The 19,228-nt window shown below is 43.4% G+C and overlaps 1 protein-coding gene across 2 annotated transcripts in view; it reads right to left on the bottom strand.

Annotated features, from left to right (window-relative positions):
- Positions 1 to 16,159: 16,159 nt before the first annotated feature.
- Positions 16,160 to 19,228, bottom strand: part of tnnt1 (troponin T type 1 (skeletal, slow)) — a 39,403-nt gene continuing 36,334 nt past the window's right edge. For both annotated transcript variants that reach the window (XM_059953235.1, XM_059953234.1), the window contains exon 10: positions 16,160 to 16,401. In XM_059953235.1, the coding sequence (XP_059809218.1) occupies positions 16,356 to 16,401 (46 nt within the window). In that variant the 3' untranslated portion in view covers positions 16,160 to 16,355. The remainder of the gene's footprint in view (positions 16,402 to 19,228) is intronic.

The following is a 19,228-nucleotide window of genomic DNA, read 5'->3' on the forward strand; positions in this document are numbered from 1 at the left end:
GCACTTTCTATCTCATGTTGTAATTTATAGATGATCTTTACTACTGTTTGGGGGTCTGTGCAAAACTCCCATCATTTGTTTCTAATGATTTGATTTAACTTTTTTCCAACACAGCAATCTTGGCCCCTCTGCCTTCCTGATATAATATGTGTCCTTGGATGTTAAGCTCCCAGGTATAATAATTTTTCAGGTACGATTCAGTAATGCCTACAAGTTCAGCTACATTATTCTGTATACTGTGTGCTTTCAAATATAGCACCTTCAGTCATGTATTCACTCTTTTCCATCTTGTCTGCCTTTTACGTTGCATTTCATCCTGTCAACTACAATTTTGTCTAATCATCAGCCTCCCCTTGCTAGCTGTCTCACTGCACACTGCCTTTGTGAACCAACTTTCTCAACCTCAGCACTATCACCTTGGTTCCCATCCTCCTGCCAAATTAACTTAAACCCTCCCGAACAGCTCTAGCAAACCTGCCTGCAAGGATATTCCTCCCTCTCGGGTTCAGGTGTAAATCGTCCCTTTTGTACAGGTCGTACCTTCCCCAGAAGAGATCCCAATGACCCATAAATATGAACCCCTGCCCTTTGCACCAGTTCCTCAACCACACATTCATCTGCTAAGTCATTCTATTCTTACCCTCACTGGTAGGTGGCACAGGCTGTAATTCAGGCACTGCTACCCTGGAGGTTCTGTTCTTCAGCTTTCTAACTCCCTAAAATCTCTCCTCAGACTTGCTCATCTCTCCTACCTATGTCATTGGTGCCGATATGTACCAAGACTTCTGGCTGCTCGTCCTCCCCCTTTAGAATGCTGTAGACTTGATCTGAGATGTCCCTGACCCTGGCACCTGGGAGGCAGCATACCATCCGGGTGTCTCCGTAGCGCCCACAGAATCTCATCTTTGTTCCTCAGACTATGGAGTCTCCTGTCAGCACTGCAATCCTGTTCACCTCTCTTCTCTTCTGTGCCACAGCACCAGGTTCAATGCCAGAGACCTGGTCACTGTGGCTCTCTCCTGGTAGGCTGTCCTCTTCAACGATATCCAAATGGTACACTTATTATTGAGGAGAATGGCCACAGGGGTACTCTGCATCGGCTGTCCATTTCCCTTCCTTCTTCTGACAGTCACCCAGTTACCTGCCTCCTGCAACCTAGCGGTGACTTCCTCCCTAGTAAAAGAGGCAATGGGCCGACATATCGGAGTGAGAATGGAAATTTGAACTAAAATGGTTGGCCATGGGAAACCTTTCTTATGGTGGATGAAGTGACCCCGCCCCCCAATCTATGGCAGGTCTCTTCAACGTGAGGGAGGCTGCATCAGGAGCACTGGATACGATAGACGACCATAACGGATCTACAGGTGAAGTGTTGCCTCACCTGGAAGGACTGATTGGGGCCATGAATGGAGATGAGGGAGGAGGCGAATGAACATGTGTAGCACTTCTTCCTCTTGCAGGGATACAGTGCCAGGAGAAAGATGAATGAATAAGGGAATCACGGAGGGAATAATCTCTGCACAAAGTGGAGAGTTGGGCTGGGGAATGGCCACTGGATCTTAGTGTTTGGCACTAAGATCCAGTTGAAGATGGTGGTCCAATTTCTCCAACTTTCCTCCTCCCCTTTTCCTCTTCCTAATTCCCCAGTCTGCCTCCCCCCTTTACCTCTTCTTTTCACCTGCCTATTATCCTCCCTGGTGTCCCTTCTTCCCCTTCTCCCAGGGTCCACTCTTCTCTCCTATCAGATTCCTTCTTTTCCAGCCCTTTATATTTTCTTCCTATCACCCCTCAGTTTCTTACCTCATCCTACCCTTCCTCCAGTCATATGGCTTCACCTATCACTTTCTAGCTTGTACTCCTTCTTCTCCCCCACCTTCCTAATCTGGCTTCTTCCCCCTTCCTTTCCAGTCTCGTCCTGAAACATCAACTATTTGTTCATTTCCATAGATGCTGCCTGACCTGCTGAGTTCCTCCAGCATTTTGTGTGGGTTGCTCCGGATGTCCAGCATCTGCAAAATCTCTTGTGTTTTAAGTGGGAAATGATTCATGTCCAATAAAGGCTAACCTGTATGTCTTTGGAATGTGGGAGGAAACCGGAGCACCCAGAGGAAACGTACAGGGTCAGGGCAAGAAAGTACAAACTTCTTAGAGACAGTGGCAGGAGTTGAACCTGGGTTATTGGCACTGTAATAATGTCATATGTTATCCTCAAATCTTCTAGCTCAGTATTTACCCTGAAAGTATTGATATTTTATGTGAACAATCACTTGTAATATTGCCACTTTAGAACATTCTCAGCGGTGGCACTGTAGAAGTAATTGCTAAATCCTTCTGTAATTTGATGGAAGATCTTCAACCTGAAACGTTAACCTCAGTTCCCTTTCCATAGCAAGAGGGCATTTATAAGTCCAGATGTGGGGTGCTATGTGCAGTTTTGATCTCTCCGTTAAATATATCCCTCACTAGTTGGTTGAGGACAGTTCAGAGGAAGTTCACCATGTTGACTATGTTGTCTGAGTGGATGAGGACAGTTCAGAGGAAGTTCACCATGTTGACTATGTTGTCTGAGTGGATGAGGACAGTTCAGAGGAAATTCACCATGTTGACTATGTTGTCTGAGTGGATGAGGACAGTTCAGAGGAAGTTCACCATGTTGACTATGTTGTCTGAGTGGATGAGGACAGCTCAGCAGAAGTTCACCATGTTGACTACGGTGACTGAATGGATGAGGACAGCTCAGCAGAAGTTCACCATGTTGACTATGTTGTCTGAGTGGATGAGGACAGCTCAGCAGAAGTTCACCATGTTCACTACGGTGACTAAGTGGATGAGGACAGTTCAGCAGAAGTTCACCATGTTGACTATGTTGACTGAGTGGATGAGGACAGTTCAGAGGAAGTTCACCATGTTGACTATGTTGACTGAGTGGATGAGGACAGTTCAGAGAAAGTTCACCATGTTGACTACGGTGACTGAGTGGATGAGGACAGCTCATCAGAAGTTCACCATGTTGACTACGGTGACTAAGTGGATGAGGACAGCTCAGAAGAAGTTTACCATGTTCACTACGGTGACTGAATGGATGAAGACAGCTCATCAGAAGTTCACCATGTTGACTATGTTGTCTGAATGGATGAGGACAGTTCAGAGGAAGTTCACCATGTTGACTATGTTGTCTGAGTGGATGAGGACAGCTCAGCAGAATTTCACCATGTTGACTACGGTGACTGAATGGATGAGGTCAGTTCAGAGGAAGTTCACCATGTTGACTACGGTGACTGAGTGGATGAGGACAGTTCAGAGGAAGTTCACCATGTTGACTACGGTGACTGAATGGATGAGGACAGTTCAGAGAAAGTTCACCATGTTGACTACGGTGACTGAATGGATGAGGACAGTTCAGAGAAAGTTCACCATGTTGACTATGGTGACTAAGTGGATGAGGACAGTTCAGAGAAAGTTCACCATGTTGGCTACGGTGACTGAGTGGATGAGGTCAGTTCAGAGGAAGTTCACCATGTTGACTATGGTGACTGAGTGGTTGAGGACAGTTCAGAGGAAGTTCACCATGTTGACTACGGTGACTGAGTGGTTGAGGACAGTTCAGAGGAAGTTCACCATGTTGACTACGGTGACTGAGTGGTTGAGGACAGCTCATCAGAAGTTCACCATGTTGACTACGGTGACTGAGTGGATGAGGACAGCTCAGCAGAAGTTCACCATGTTGACTACGGTGACTGAGTGGATGAGGACAGCTCATCAGAAGTTCACCATGTTGACTACGGTGACTGAGTGGATGAGGACAGTTCAGAGGAAGTTCACCATGTTGACTACGGTGACTGAGTGGATGAGGACAGCTCAGCAGAAGTTCACCATGTTGACTACGGTGACTGAGTGGTTGAGGACAGTTCAGAGGAAGTTCACCATGTTGACTACGGTGACTGAGTGGATGAGGACAGCTCAGCAGAAGTTCACCATGTTGACTACGGTGACTAAGTGGATGAGGACAGTTCAGAGGAAGTTCACCATGTTGACTATGGTGACTGAGTGGTTGAGGACAGTTCAGAGGAAGTTCACCATGTTGACTACGGTGACTAAGTGGATGAGGACAGTTCAGAGAAAGTTCACCATGTTGACTATGTTGTCTGAGTGGATGAGGACAGTTCAGAGGAAGTTTACCATGTTGACTACGGTGACTGAGTGGTTGAGGACAGTTCAGAGGAAGTTCACCATGTTGACTACGGTGACTGAATGGATGAGGACAGTTCAGAGGAAGTTCACCATGTTGACTACGGTGACTAAGTGGATGAGGACAGCTCATCAGAAGTTCACCATGTTGACTACGGTGACTGAGTGGATGAGGACAGTTCAGAGGAAGTTCACCATGTTGACTACGGTGACTGAGTGGATGAGGACAGCTCATCAGAAGTTCACCATGTTGACTACGGTGACTGAGTGGTTGAGGACAGTTCAGAGGAAGTTCACCATGTTGACTATGTTGTCTGAGTGGATGAGGACAGCTCAGCAGAAGTTCACCATGTTGACTACGGTGACTGAGTGGATGAGGACCGCTCAGCAGAAGTTCACCATGTTGACTACGGTGACTGAATGGATGAGGTCAGTTCAGCAGAAGTTCACCATGTTGACTACGGTGACTGAGTGGATGAGGACAGTTCAGAGGAAGTTCACCATGTTGACTACGGTGACTGAGTGGATGAGGACAGTTCAGAGGAAGTTCACCATGTTGACTACGGTGACTGAGTGGATGAGGACAGTTCAGAAGAAGTTCACCATGTTGACTACGGTGACTAAGTGGATGAGGACAGTTCAGAAGAAGTTCACCATGTTGACTACGGTGACTAAGTGGATGAGGACAGTTCAGAAGAAGTTCACCATGTTGACTACGGTGACTAAGTGGATGAGGACAGTTCAGAGGAAGTTCACCATGTTGACTACGGTGACTAAGTGGATGAGGACAGTTCAGAAGAAGTTCACCATGTTGACTACGTTGACTGAGTGGATGAGGTCAGTTCAGAGGAAGTTCACCATGTTGACTATGGTGACTAAGTGGATGAGGACAGTTCAGAGGAAGTTCACCATGTTGACTATGGTGACTAAGTGGTTGAGGACAGTTCAGAGATGCACTGCACTCACTACATTCACTAAATGGACTGGGGCACTTCAGAGGAGGTTGACTATGTTCACTGGGTGGACAAGGACAATTCACTGCACTGATTTCTGAGATGAAGGAGTTTGGAAGGGAAGTTTGCACATATTGAGCTTCTAAGAGTTTAGAAAAGGGCAAGGTGATCTTATTGAATCACATGAAGTTTTGAACTGGATTGATGCTGAAATGATGTTTTCCTTTATGGTGGAATCTAGAACCAAAAAAAGGAATTGCCCATTTAAGGTGAAGATGGGAAGGTATTTCTTCTCTAATGATACGTAAGTTGCTGGGATCCAAAATTGGACAGGCATATTTATTGAATATATTCAAGGCCATGTCATCTAGAGATTTGGCTTTTATGGGTGGCAAGGATATGGGAAGACGGACAATTAAAATGGAGGCTGAAATCAGAACAGCCACAAGCTCGCTGAATGGTGACTGCCTTGTGAGGCCATAAAGCTTTCTGCTGCTCCCTTTCGTTAGGTGTTTAGATGCTGCCTGACCTACTGAAGGATTTCTTTAAATTAATTCAGAATTTCAGTATCTGCAATATTGGTTTCCCATAGTTCTCAAACTCTCAGCACATTCTGTAGACAGTTTTGCTTAGCAATAAATCTCAGCCCCATCATAGAACAACATGCAAAACACTGGAGGAACTCAGTAAGTCAGGCTGCATCTATGGAGGGAAATGGAGGAGACTCTACATCCGGCCATGGCACAAGTCAATTCATTACTGAATATTGTATGGCTAACATTGCATCAAATTATAACACTTAATCATCGATAAAGGCATAGTCTCTCTCTACTGCCCATTAGGCCACTGGTGATTAGGGCAGCAATATAGGCCCTCCGTCTCTGACACTGTTCAGGGCTTCTTTCTTCATGTCAGTAGCTCAGTTTTTAGTACTACCAGTCATGCAAATTCCAGTTTACAGTTCACAGTTACTGTTCTATAGATTTGCTAAGTCTGCCAGCAGAAAAAAAGAAACTTAGTGTGGTAACATGTATGTATTCCGATAATAGATTTTACTTTGAACTTTGGAAACTCAGGAAAACTATCACGTTTAGATGTAGAAGGATTCTTCATGAATGTTTCCAGTTAGGGTTGTTAGCCCTAAGCTGAACCCCTGAACCTGGAGGACCGGTGGACCACTCTTGGTTTGGCCTCTACCCTTTGACCTGTTTGGCATGGATGACCCTACCAAGAGCCAAGGCATAAAGCCTTGACTCCAGCCAACATAGCTCTCTGGGTCATTGAGGCACGCAAACCTCCAAACCATGACAAATCCTCTTGGAAGAAAGGCACAGTAATGGAAACAAAAATACTCTGACAAATCAAATTCAGAATTGTTATAGTTTATATTTGTACAAACACCATTTGTATAGCTGCCTCAATCTGTGTTTGAAACCAGTACTTACACTGGAAAAATTAGACCTTGTTACCTTAAAAACTGGTAAAATGAACTATTCTACACATGTGATGGACATGGAACTATTCTACACACGGGTTAGACATGGAACTATTCTACAGATGGGTTAGACATGGAACTATTCTACACATGGGATGGACGTGGAACTATTCTACACATGGGATAGACATGGAACTATTCTACAGATGGGTTAGACATGGAACTATTCTACACATGAGATGGACGTGGAACTATTCTACATACGGGATAGACATGGAACTATTCTACACATGGGTTAGACATGGAACTATTCCACACATGGGATAGACATGGAACTATTCTGCACATGGGTTAGACATGGAACTATTCTACACATGGGTTAGACATGGAACTATTCCACACATGGGATAGACATGGAACTATTCTACACATGTGATGGACATGGAACTATTCTACACACGGGTTAGACATGGATCTATTCTACACATGTGATGGACATGGAACTATTCTACACATGGGTTAGACATGGAACTATTCTACACACGGGTTAGACATGGATCTATTCTACATATGTGATGGACGTGGAACTATTCTACACACGGGATAGACATGGAACTATTCTACACATGTGATGGACATGGAACTATTCTACACATGTGATGGACATGGAACTATTCTACACACGGGATAGACATGGAACTATTCTACACATGGGATAGAGATGGAACTATTCCACACGTGATGGACACGGATCTATTCTACACATGGGATAGACATGGAACTATTCTACACACGGGTTAGATATGGATCTATTCTACACATGTGATGGACATGGAACTATTCTACACACGGGATAGACATGGAACTATTCTACACATGGGATAGAGATGGAACTATTCCACACGTGATGGACACGGATCTATTCTACACATGGGATAGACATGGAACTATTCTACACACGGGTTAGATATGGATCTATTCTGCACATGGGATAGACATGGAACTATTCTACACATGGGTTAGACATGGAACTATTCCACACATGGGATAGACATGGAACTATTCTGCACATGGGTTAGACATGGAACTATTCTACACATGGGTTAGACATGGAACTATTCCACACATGGGATAGACATGGAACTATTCTACACATGTGATGGACATGGAACTATTCTACACACGGGTTAGACATGGATCTATTCTACACATGTGATGGACATGGAACTATTCTACACATGGGTTAGACATGGAACTATTCTACACACGGGTTAGACATGGATCTATTCTACATATGTGATGGACGTGGAACTATTCTACACACGGGATAGACATGGAACTATTCTACACATGTGATGGACATGGAACTATTCTACACATGTGATGGACATGGAACTATTCTACACACGGGATAGACATGGAACTATTCTACACATGGGATAGAGATGGAACTATTCCACACGTGATGGACACGGATCTATTCTACACATGGGATAGACATGGAACTATTCTACACACGGGTTAGATATGGATCTATTCTACACATGGGATAGACATGGAACTATTCTACACATGTGATGGACATGGAACTATTCTACACATGGGTTAGACATGGAACTATTCTACACATGGATTAGACATGGAACTATTCTACACATGTGATGGACATGGAAATATTCTACACATGGGGTAGACATGGAACTATTCTACACATGTGATGGACATGGATCTTTTCTACAAATGGGATAGACATGGAACTATTCTACACGTGATGGACACGGATCTATTCTGCACATGGGATAGAGATGGAACTATTCCACACATGATGGACACGGATCTATTCTACACGTGATGGACACGGATCTATTCTACACATGGGATAGACATGGAACTATTCTACACGTGATGGACATGGATCTATTCTGCACATGGGATAGAGATGGAACTATTCCACACATGATGGACACGGATCTATTCTACACGTGATGGACACGGATCTATTCTGCACATGGGATAGAGATGGAACTATTCCACATGTGATGGACATGGAACTATTCTACACATGTGATGGACATGGAACTATTCTACACATGTGATGGACATGGAACTATTCTACACACGGGATAGACATGGAACTATTCTACACATGGGATAGAGATGGAACTATTCCACACGTGATGGACACGGATCTATTCTACACATGGGATAGACATGGAACTATTCTACACATGGGATAGACAAGGAACTATTCTACACATGGGTTAGGCATGGATCTATTCTACACATGGGATAGACATGGAACTATTCTACACATGTGATGGACATGGAACTATTCTACACATGGGTTAGACATGGAACTATTCTACACATGGATTAGACATGGAACTATTCTACACATGTGATGGACATGGAAATATTCTACACATGGGGTAGACATGGAACTATTCTACACATGTGATGGACATGGATCTTTTCTACACATGGGATAGACATGGAACTATTCTACACGTGATGGACACGGATCTATTCTGCACATGGGATAGAGATGGAACTATTCCACACATGATGGACACGGATCTATTCTACACGTGATGGACACGGATCTATTCTGCACATGGGATAGAAATGGAACTATTCCACATGTGATGGACATGGATCTATTCTACACATGTGATGGACATGGAACTATTCTACACATGGGTTAGACATGGATCTATTCTACACATGGGATAGACATGGAACTATTCCACACATGTGATGGACATGGAACTATTCCAACATGTGATGGACATGGATCTATTCCAACATGTGATGGACATGGAACTATTCTACACACGGGATAGACATGGAACTATTCTACACACGGGATAGACATGGAACTATTCTACACATGGGATAGACATGGATCTATTCTACACATGGGATAGACATAGATCTATTCTACACATGGGATAGACATGGAACTATTCCACATGTGATGGACATTGATCTATTCTACACTTGGGATAGACATGGAACTATTCTACACATGAGTTGGACATTGATCAATTCTACACTTGGGATAGACATGGATCTATACTACACATGGGATAGACATGGAACTATTCCAACATGTGATAGACATTGATCTATTCTACACATGGGATAGACATGGAACTATTCTACTCATGGGATAGACACGAATCTATTCTACACATGTGATGGACATGGAATTATTCTACACATGGGATAGACATGAATCTATTCTACACATGGGATAGACATGGAACTATTCTACACATAGGATAGACACGAATCTATTCTACACATATGATGGACATGGAATTATTCCAACATGTGATGGACATGGAACTATTCTACACATGGGATAGACACGAATCTATTCTACAGATGTGATGGACATGGAACTATTCGACACGTGATGACTCTTTGGAATACAATGCAACTTACTTTGTTCTGCACCACACCCTTTTGCTTGCAGCAGTCACATGGGAAATGTGCTGTTTACTGAGAAAACTGTAAAGGACCTTTCCTACTTCCTGGTCACCTACCACTGCATCTGCCAAACAACATTTTCTGCACTAACCTGAAATAAATTAGTCGATTACTACGGATTTTCCTCCCTCAGCTCTCCATGGCATGGTGGTGGTGTGGTATTTAATCATCCAAAGAGTAATGTGGAAGCTTGGATACAAATCACCCTGTAAACTGGTTCAAATCCAATCACAGCGACACGGAATCTAAGTTCAGTTAATATCCTGGATCTTGTCATAACTACTCTCAGTAATCCTGACCACAAAAACTGCCAGATTATTGTGAAAACCCCTCAGGTTCATGTAAGAAATTGGCATCTTTATCTGTCAGTGTATTAAAATGGCTTCTGGATAGGCAGTTATTCCTTTAATAACATTTTATTTATTCCTTTCTCAGAATATGTGCATTGTTTTATAACATAAAAAAAGGGTAATATCAAAGAGGATAGCAAAAATATTTTCTTCCTTGTAGGGTGCAACGGTTGGGAAGTTAACCTTGAAAACAACAGAGATGGAGACAATCTTTGATTTAGGAACAAAAATGGAAGAGGACGTGCAGACCCGGTGAGTATTTATGGAGGTGTAACCAGCAGTAGGAAAGTGCATTTTATTCAGTAGATTTTAAAAACCAACACAAGGCAACTTACAAAGAAAACAAAAGGAAAGAAAAGATGAAATATGAAGGTAAGCTAGCCAAAATATCAAAGAGGATACCAAATGATTTTTCAGATGTATTGTGTAAAAAAGGGATTAAAAGTAACATTAGCAAATTTGCTGATGACACAAAGCTGGGTGGCAGTGTGAAATGTCAGGACTATGTTATGAGAATGCAGGGTGACTTGGACAGGTTGGGTGAGTGGGCAGATGCAATTTAATGTGGATAAATGTGAGGTTATGTGAGTCAATGAAAGCAAGCATGCAGGTACAGCAGGCAGTGAAGAAAGCTAATGGCATGCTGGCTTTTATAACAAGAGGAATTGAGTATAGGAGTAAAGAGGTCCTTCTGCAGCTGTACAGGGCCCTGTTGAGACCCCACCTGGAGTATTGTGTGCAGTTTTGGTCTCCATTCTTGCTATTGAGGGAGTGCAGCGTAGGTTCACAAGGTTAATTCTCGGAATGGTGGGACTGTCATATGTTGAAAGATTGGGCTTGTATACACTGGAATTTAGAAGGGGATCTGATTGAGACATGTAAGATTATTAAGGGATTGGACATGCTGGAGGCAGGAAGCATGTTCCCGCTGATGGGTGAGTCCAGAATTAGAGGACACAGTTTAAGAATAAGGGGTAGGCCATTTAGAACTGAGATGCAGAAAAACTTTTTCACCCAGAGACTGGTGGATATGTGGAATGCTCTGCCCCAGAAGGCAATGGAGGCCAAGTCTCTGGATGCATTCAAGAGAGAGTTAGATAGAGCTCTTATAGATAGCGGGGTCAAGGGATATGGGGAGAGGGCAGGAACGGGGTTCTGATTGTGTATGATCAGCCATGATCACAGTGAGTGGCGGTGCTGGCTAGAAGGGCCAAATGGCCTACTTCTGCACCTACTGTCTATTGTCTATTGCCTATAAAAGAGTGGTGAAAGTGGATATTGGAAAATGACACTGGAAAGGTAGTAATAGAGGATAAAGAAATGGTAGTAAGTGTTTTGCAGTATGCCAGAAATTCAAGAGTGTCAGGGGGCAGAAGTGAGAGTCATTGCTATCACTAAGGAATGGGTGCTTGGGAAGCTAAGAAGTTTGAAGGTAGGTAAGTCACCTGGACCAGACAGACTACACCCCAGGATTTTGAAGGAGGTAGCTGGTGAGATTGTGGAGGCATTAGTAATGATTCTTCAAGAATCTCTAGATTCTGGTATGGTTTTGGGTGACTGGAAAATTGCAAATGTCACTCTGCTCTTTAAGAAGGGAAGGAGACAGAAGAAAGGAAATTATAGACCAGTTAGCCTGACTCAGTGATTGAGAGGATGTTGGAGTCCCTTGTTAAGGATAAGGTTTTGGGGTACTTGAAGGCACGTGGTAAAGTAGGCCAAAGTGAGAATGGTTTCCTTAAGGAGAAATCTTGCCCGACAAATCTGTTGGAATTCTTTGACAAAATAACAGGCAGAAAAGACAAAGGAGTGTCAGTGGGTGATGTGTACATGAATTTTCAGAAGGCTTTTGACAAAGTGTACAAATAGTATTGGTTAACAAGATACGAGCCCGTGACATTACAGGAAAGACGCTAGCTTGGATAGAAGGTTTGCTGACTGGCAGGAGGCAAAGAGTGAGAAGAAAGAGGGTTTACTCTGGATGGCTGCCAGTAACTAGGGTTGCTCCCCAGGTTTCAGTTAAATGCCAATGATTTGGATGACAGGATTGATGGCTTTGTGGCCAAGATTGCAGACAATACAAAAATAGGTAGAGGAGTAGTTAGTGTGGGGAAGCAGGAGTCTACAGGACTTAGACAGATTTGGAGAATGGGCAAAGAAGTAGCAAATGGAACATAGTGTAGGAAGGTGTACGGTCATGCACTTTGGTAGAAGGAATAAATGGAGAGATTTTTCTAAATTAGGAGAAAAATCAGAGGTGCAAAGGGCCTTGTGTAGGATTGCGTAACGGTTAGCTTACTGGTTCAATTGGTGGTAAGGAACGTAAATATGTACAATGTTAGCATTCATTTAGAGAGGACTAAAATATAAGAACAAGGATGTGATGCCGAGGCTTTCTAAGACATTGGTCAGACTGCTCTTGTGAGCAGTTTTGGGCCCCTTGTCTATAAAAGGATGTGTTGGCATCGGAGAGCATCTCAAGGAGGTTCACAAAAATGATTCCAGGAATGTAAGTGTTAATGTATGAGGAGTGTTTGATGACTGGAGTTTAGAAGAATGTGTGGGGGGGGAGACCTGATCTCATTGAAACTGAATATTGAGAGACCAAGAGAGAATGGCTGTGGGAGGATGTTTCTTTAGTGAGTGAGTCTAGGTCCAAAGGGCACAACTTCAGAATAGAACAAAAATGAGGAGGAATTTCTTTAGCCAGAAGGTGGTGAATCTGTGGAATTCCTTGCCACAGACTGCTACAGAGGCCAAGTCATTAAGTATATTTAAAGTGGAGGTTGATAGGTTCTTGATCAGGCAGGTTGTCAAAGGTTATGGAGAGAAAGGCAAGCATGGGGTTGGGAGGGATAAATCAGCCATGATGCAATGGCGGAGCAGATATGCTGGGACAAGTGGCCTAATTCTGCTCCTATGTCTTATGGTCTTATTTATATTAAAGGTGATGGTCAGTGCAAACTGATGGTGTCTTTTGTCAGAGGAAGTCTGATTCGCCAGTTAATCAAAGGCAATGCCCTCCCCACTAGTATTGCCTCAAGAAAGCAGCATCCATTATCAAGATCCCCACCATCCAGGCCAAGCTCTCTTTTTACTATTGGGAAGAAGGTGCAGCAGCCCTAGATCCCACACCACCAAGTTCAGGAACAGGTTGACCTACAACCATCAGGCTCCTGAACCAGTGTGTATGTTTCAATCATCACAACTCTAAACTGGCTCCACAACCTCTTTCAAGGACTCCACAACTCATTTTCTCAGTGTTACTTTTATTTTGCACAATTTATCTTCTTTTGCACATTGGTTGTTTGTCAGTCTTTGTTTATGTGTAGTTTTTTTATGAATTCTATTGTATTTATTTATTTTCTTATAAATGCCCTCAAGGAAATAAATCTCAAAGGTAACACATGCATACTTTGATAATAAACTTAACTCTGACGGCGAAAGGAGCAGAATTGTAGAATCAGAAGTCTACTCAGTCCATTGACCTGGGGCTAGCTCTTTTTAGAGCAGCCACTCAGTACCACTACCTCAGTGATTCCCCAAACTCCTGATAACTATTTTCCCGACTGATCTTAAAACAGGCCAGATTTGACACATTCCGACCTTCTCCACATCACCCTAAAAATTAATGGCCTTCCAGCTGTGGGCCAGCAAGTTAGCGTTGTGGTTAGTGCAACGTTAGTATGACACAAGCGACCCGGGGTCAATTCCAGCCTCCGTAAGGAGTTTGCACATTCTCCCCATGACCCTGCGGGTATCCTGGTGCTCCGGTTTCCTCCCACATTCCAAAAACATATGGGTCAGTAGGTTAATTGGTCACATGGGAGTAATTGGATGGTGTGGGCTCATTGTGCTGGAACGGCCAGTTACTAGCTGTATCTCTGAAGAAATAAATAAATTAATTAACAAACAGATGCAGGCTTTAATTTCTATCGCACTTTATTTATTTATTGCGATACTGCACTAAATAGGCCCTCCTGGCCCTTCAAGCTGTGCAGCCCAGCAACCCCTGATTTAATCCTAGCCCAATCACAGACCACTCACTTACAATGACAGCTTCTTCCCCTCTGCCATCCGATTTCTGAGTGGACATTGAACCCCTGAACACTACCTCACTACTTCTTAAACTTCTTTTTTGCACTGCTTTCATTACATATGCCGGTGATATTAAACCTGATTCTGGTTCCGAAACCTATCAACCGATATGTCCTTGGACGGTGGGAGGAAACCAGAGCACATGAAAGAAACCCTCGCAGTCACGGGGAGAGCGTACAAACTCCTTACAGGCAGAGGCAGGAATCGAACCCGGGTTGCTGGTACCATAAAGCACTGTGCTAACACGTAATGAGACAATGCATGAGACAATGCAGCGTTGCAGACACCCACAGCACAGGAACAGGTCCTTTGGTCAAAAGTCTGTGCCAAACATCAGCACCCAGTTATATTCATCCTTACTCTTTAAATTATTCTTTCTACCTTCCCATCAGTCCCTCCCTTCTACCACCCACCTGCACATTAGGGACGATTCTAATCGTGATAAATATTGACCCACACTTCTTTGGGGTGTGGGAGGAAACTGGAGCACCTGAGAGAACTTGCAAACTCCACACAGACAGTGGCAGAGGTTGGGATCAAATCAAATCAAATCAAAAAAGTTTCTTTATTTTTTTTCTTCTTTTTATGGATAAGAGGAGAATCAATGATCTTTTTCTTTATTACATACTATTAGATTAATACTATGTATGATCTTGATAATGTTTATTTTTCCTTTTATTTGAATTGTTATTGATACAGATATTTGAGATAATTCTCCTCTTGTTTATATACATATATATATATATATACTCTCTTTTATTTAAATAATAAAAATATTGATAAAGAAAAGATGCTGGAAATCTTGAGCAACACACACAAAACGTTGGCATGAACATCAATTTCTCTCATTTCTGGAAATTTCTCACTCCTCCCCTTTCTCCCTTTTTCCATTCCCCATTTTGGTTACCCATTCACCCCTCTCTTATCCTCACCTGCCTATCCCTCTTGTTCCCTACTCCTCCCATTTCTTCCATCAGAAATTTTCTTTTTCTGCCCTTTACCTCTTCTGCTTATCACCTTCCAGCATCTAACTGAACCTTACCCCAGCTCTCCTACCCACCTGCCTTCCCCCCTCACCTGGTCTCACCTATCACCCGTCAGCTTGTACACCTCTCCCTCCCCCACCTTCTTATTCCGCCTTCTTCTCCCTTCCTTTCCAGTCCTGATAAAGCGTCTCAGCTTGAAATGTTGACTGTTTATTCCCCTCCATAGATACCATGTAACCTGCTGAGTTTCTCCCGCATTCTGTGTGTGACATTTCATCCGAAATTATTGGATCCATATTGCAGTAGTCTCTTGGTACCTACACTGGAACATCTGCCTAGACCGTCAAATCTCCGGAAGAGATTAGAAACCAGAAACTTCTCATCAGTTAGCTGCTCTAGGTCACAGCAGCCTTCTTCAGGACAATGAATTCTCCTCACTTTGCCCACCAGGAATTTATTGATCCACTTGATAGAAGAAACTTGGCAGTCTTCACCTCTCTTGCACTTTCCTAGATGTGAGGTAAAAGTGACTAGTCGTACAGATTACCTCAAGGGAGAAGGGTGTGGTGGGGAGGTTTAGAGAGCGAAGTCCAGAACTCAAGATTATTCCCGAGTACGACAATCCTAAGCCGAAAGATACCCTTAAGCACATAGTCGTAATTTAGTAATTTATTTATTGAAGCTTTGAAGGGAAAGGGTAAGGTTGAGGAAATTCCATTTCATCAGACAAAAGAAACACACAGGTCTGCCATGTAGCCATAGACAAATCTGGGGAGCAGAGTCAGGAAGCACCTCTTTGTCATTCGCTTCATGCCCTCTAATCTCTGAGCGCCGTTCCAATATGTCCTGTTGTTTATTTCCAACGACCTCCAACCTTGCCTTTGCCTGCTGCCTTCTTGCTGTGGAAGAGAGACATGTACAGATATGCTGAGAACAGTGCAGACTGAGCAGAGAATGGTCGAAACTAAGCCCAAGCCAGGTAAGTGACCATTATGCTCACTCCCTATCAACTAGGCGGGAAGGAGCAAGCTCGTGCCCACGGGTCTTGATTGAGGCCAGGAGGAGGACATTTGGCCTATTGAGCTGATACTGGCCCTTTACTGAAATGCATATCTAGAGATTGCAAACTGGTAGTTTTTAGCTGGTGCCTTGTGATTAAGGAAGGAACATATAACTTCCGAGGAAGAGGAACAAGGTCAATTAGTTATACTGCCCCTGTAGGTTGAGCAAAGTTAACATAACTATCTTTTTTCCTTTAAAAAAGGTAAGACCCACAATATTGCAGTAATTCCAGATTATTTTCAGCTACTGTTGAATCCATCAAGTCAGGATTTAGCTAATCAAAGAAGGGGCATGCCTGGCCTTAAAACAAGTCACCTTCCTAACAACGGCAGATAACTTTATCTCTGTGAGGTCCAAGCACAAATATGTCAGAGGAATGGATTTTAGTTCCATATGTTGTTTCAAAGCACACATATTTTTAACGAGCTTGGACTTTTGGCTTTGGAATGAAGAAGGATGGAGGGGTTTGCAACTTGATAAGAGGCATAGATAGAGTGGACAGCCAGAGATGTTTTCCCAGGACGGAAATAGCTAATATGAGGTGACATAATTTTAAGGAGATTGGAGGAAAGTATGGGGGGGATGTCAGTGGTAAGTTATTTTACACAGAGAGTGGTGGGTGCTTCCAGGGGTGGTGGAGGCAGATATATTAGAGATATTAGTCGATTCTCAGAAAAATGGAGGGTTCTCGAGGAGGGAAGGGTTAGATTGATAGAGTTGGTTGAAAGGACGGCACAACATTGTGGGTGAAATGGCCTGTATTGTTATGCTTTTTGATTGATGTGGATCTAATGATTAAAAACAGGCTACAGAGAGCATACACCAGTGAATTGTACCACATGGGACTTTAATACCCATTCTGTTGTGTGTTTGACGCTGGTTCCATTTCACTTTGCCACACACTTCCTGTTGTGATCCGATTGCCATCTAAACCAAACACTGCCCACGACCTGCACGTCCAAGTCAGTACAGAATGGTAGGTGCTGTTTCACGTGCCTTTGGAATTCCAATGTTACTTTGAAATTCAATAGCATTGTGATTTTTCGGTGTTACCGAGTTAGGCTTCATTTCTTTCTGAGTGAAACACAATATGCTCCATTGCCAGCTCATTTCAGAAAACTGATACTTCCTGGTTCTCGCAAAGTGATGTGATTTCTCTAGGAACATTGCAGAGTAACTTCTACCTCACCGTCCTGGGAAGCCCTATCACTTGGCATTGTCAGGTCACGCTTGTCCTTGCCAGCACAGATCCAGGTAGTTTATTACACACCTTCATTCTCAGAGTCCATTCGCTTCTTTAGTGAACAACCTTCGTGGTGATTTCCACCACCTCTCCAGCATCCAATCCCAACTCAATTGTGGTGACGTTCAACACTGCTCAGGCACCCAATATCCCAGAACAAAGTACTGACCTCAGAGCTTTACCCCTTTACTGGTGTCTTCCTCTTCCCCCTTAACCCCCTTCACAGTGCCAGTCGCCAGCCTCCAATCCCCACCTACTCACCGCCCTGGATGGAAATCAGGTGAGTGGCTACTGGCTTCCCAAACCTGAGGCCAAGAGGGAAGTCCTGGGGAAAGTACATATCTGATGCTGGTTCACAGCAGAGAGGCAATGGCAAAATGGTGACTCAAGGAGCCAGCACAGCACAATGGGCTGACTGGCCTCCAGTCCATGACTCCAATTCTGTTTGAGGAGAGAACAACGTAGGAGCTTGCTCTGCAATGGCTCTGAGGTCCAAGTAGCAGTCCTCCAAACAATACGTGATCTCGTAGCACTGAGATCATTTGTCGCATCATGAAACTGCTGGCTCTTTGGAAGAGCTCTTTAATGAATCTTATCCCCGTTATAGAATAACAGAACACTACAGCACAGAAATAGGCTCTTTGGCGAATCCACCCCATTCCAATCTATTTATCTATCTGGTCCCGTCAACCTGCACCAGGACCATAGCCCTCTATACCCCCTCGTCCATTTACCTATCCAAATTGCTCTAAAATGTTGAAATTGAACCTGCATCTAAACTTCCGTAGGCAGCTTGTTCTACAATCTCACCACCTTCTGAGTGAAGAAGTTCCCCCTCATGTTTCCCTTAAACATTTCAAATTTCACACTTAACCTATGACCTCTAGTTCTGGTCTTACCGAACATCAGCGGAAAAAACCTGCTTACATTTACCCAATCTATACCCCTCTGTCAAATCACCCCTCATACTTCCACACTGTAGGGATTAAAGTCCTAATCTAATCAACCTTTCCCCATAACATCCTTGTAAATATACTCTGTACCCTTTCAATCGTACTGACATCTTTCCTTAGGTAGGTGACCAAAACTGCGCACAATACTCCAAATTAGGCCTCAGCAGTGTTTTACACAACTTCAACATAACATCCAAACTCCTCAAAACTTTTATTTACAAAGGCCATTGTGCCAAAAGCTTTCTGTATGATCTTATCCACCTGTGACATCACTTTCAGGGAACTATAGACCCGCCTTCCCAGATTTCTCTGTTCTACTACACTCCTCAGTGCCCTACCATTCGCTGCATAGGTCCTACCCTGGTTTGTCCTCTCAAAGTACAACACTTCACTCTTGTCTGCTGAAAGACTTGATATTTGTCCCCGCTGTCCACTACGCCCCCAATCTTGGTGTCATCTGCAAATTTG

The sequence above is a fragment of the Hypanus sabinus genome, chromosome 29, assembly GCF_030144855.1.
Source record: "Hypanus sabinus isolate sHypSab1 chromosome 29, sHypSab1.hap1, whole genome shotgun sequence".
In the NCBI taxonomy this organism is placed as follows: Eukaryota; Metazoa; Chordata; class Chondrichthyes; order Myliobatiformes; family Dasyatidae; genus Hypanus; species Hypanus sabinus.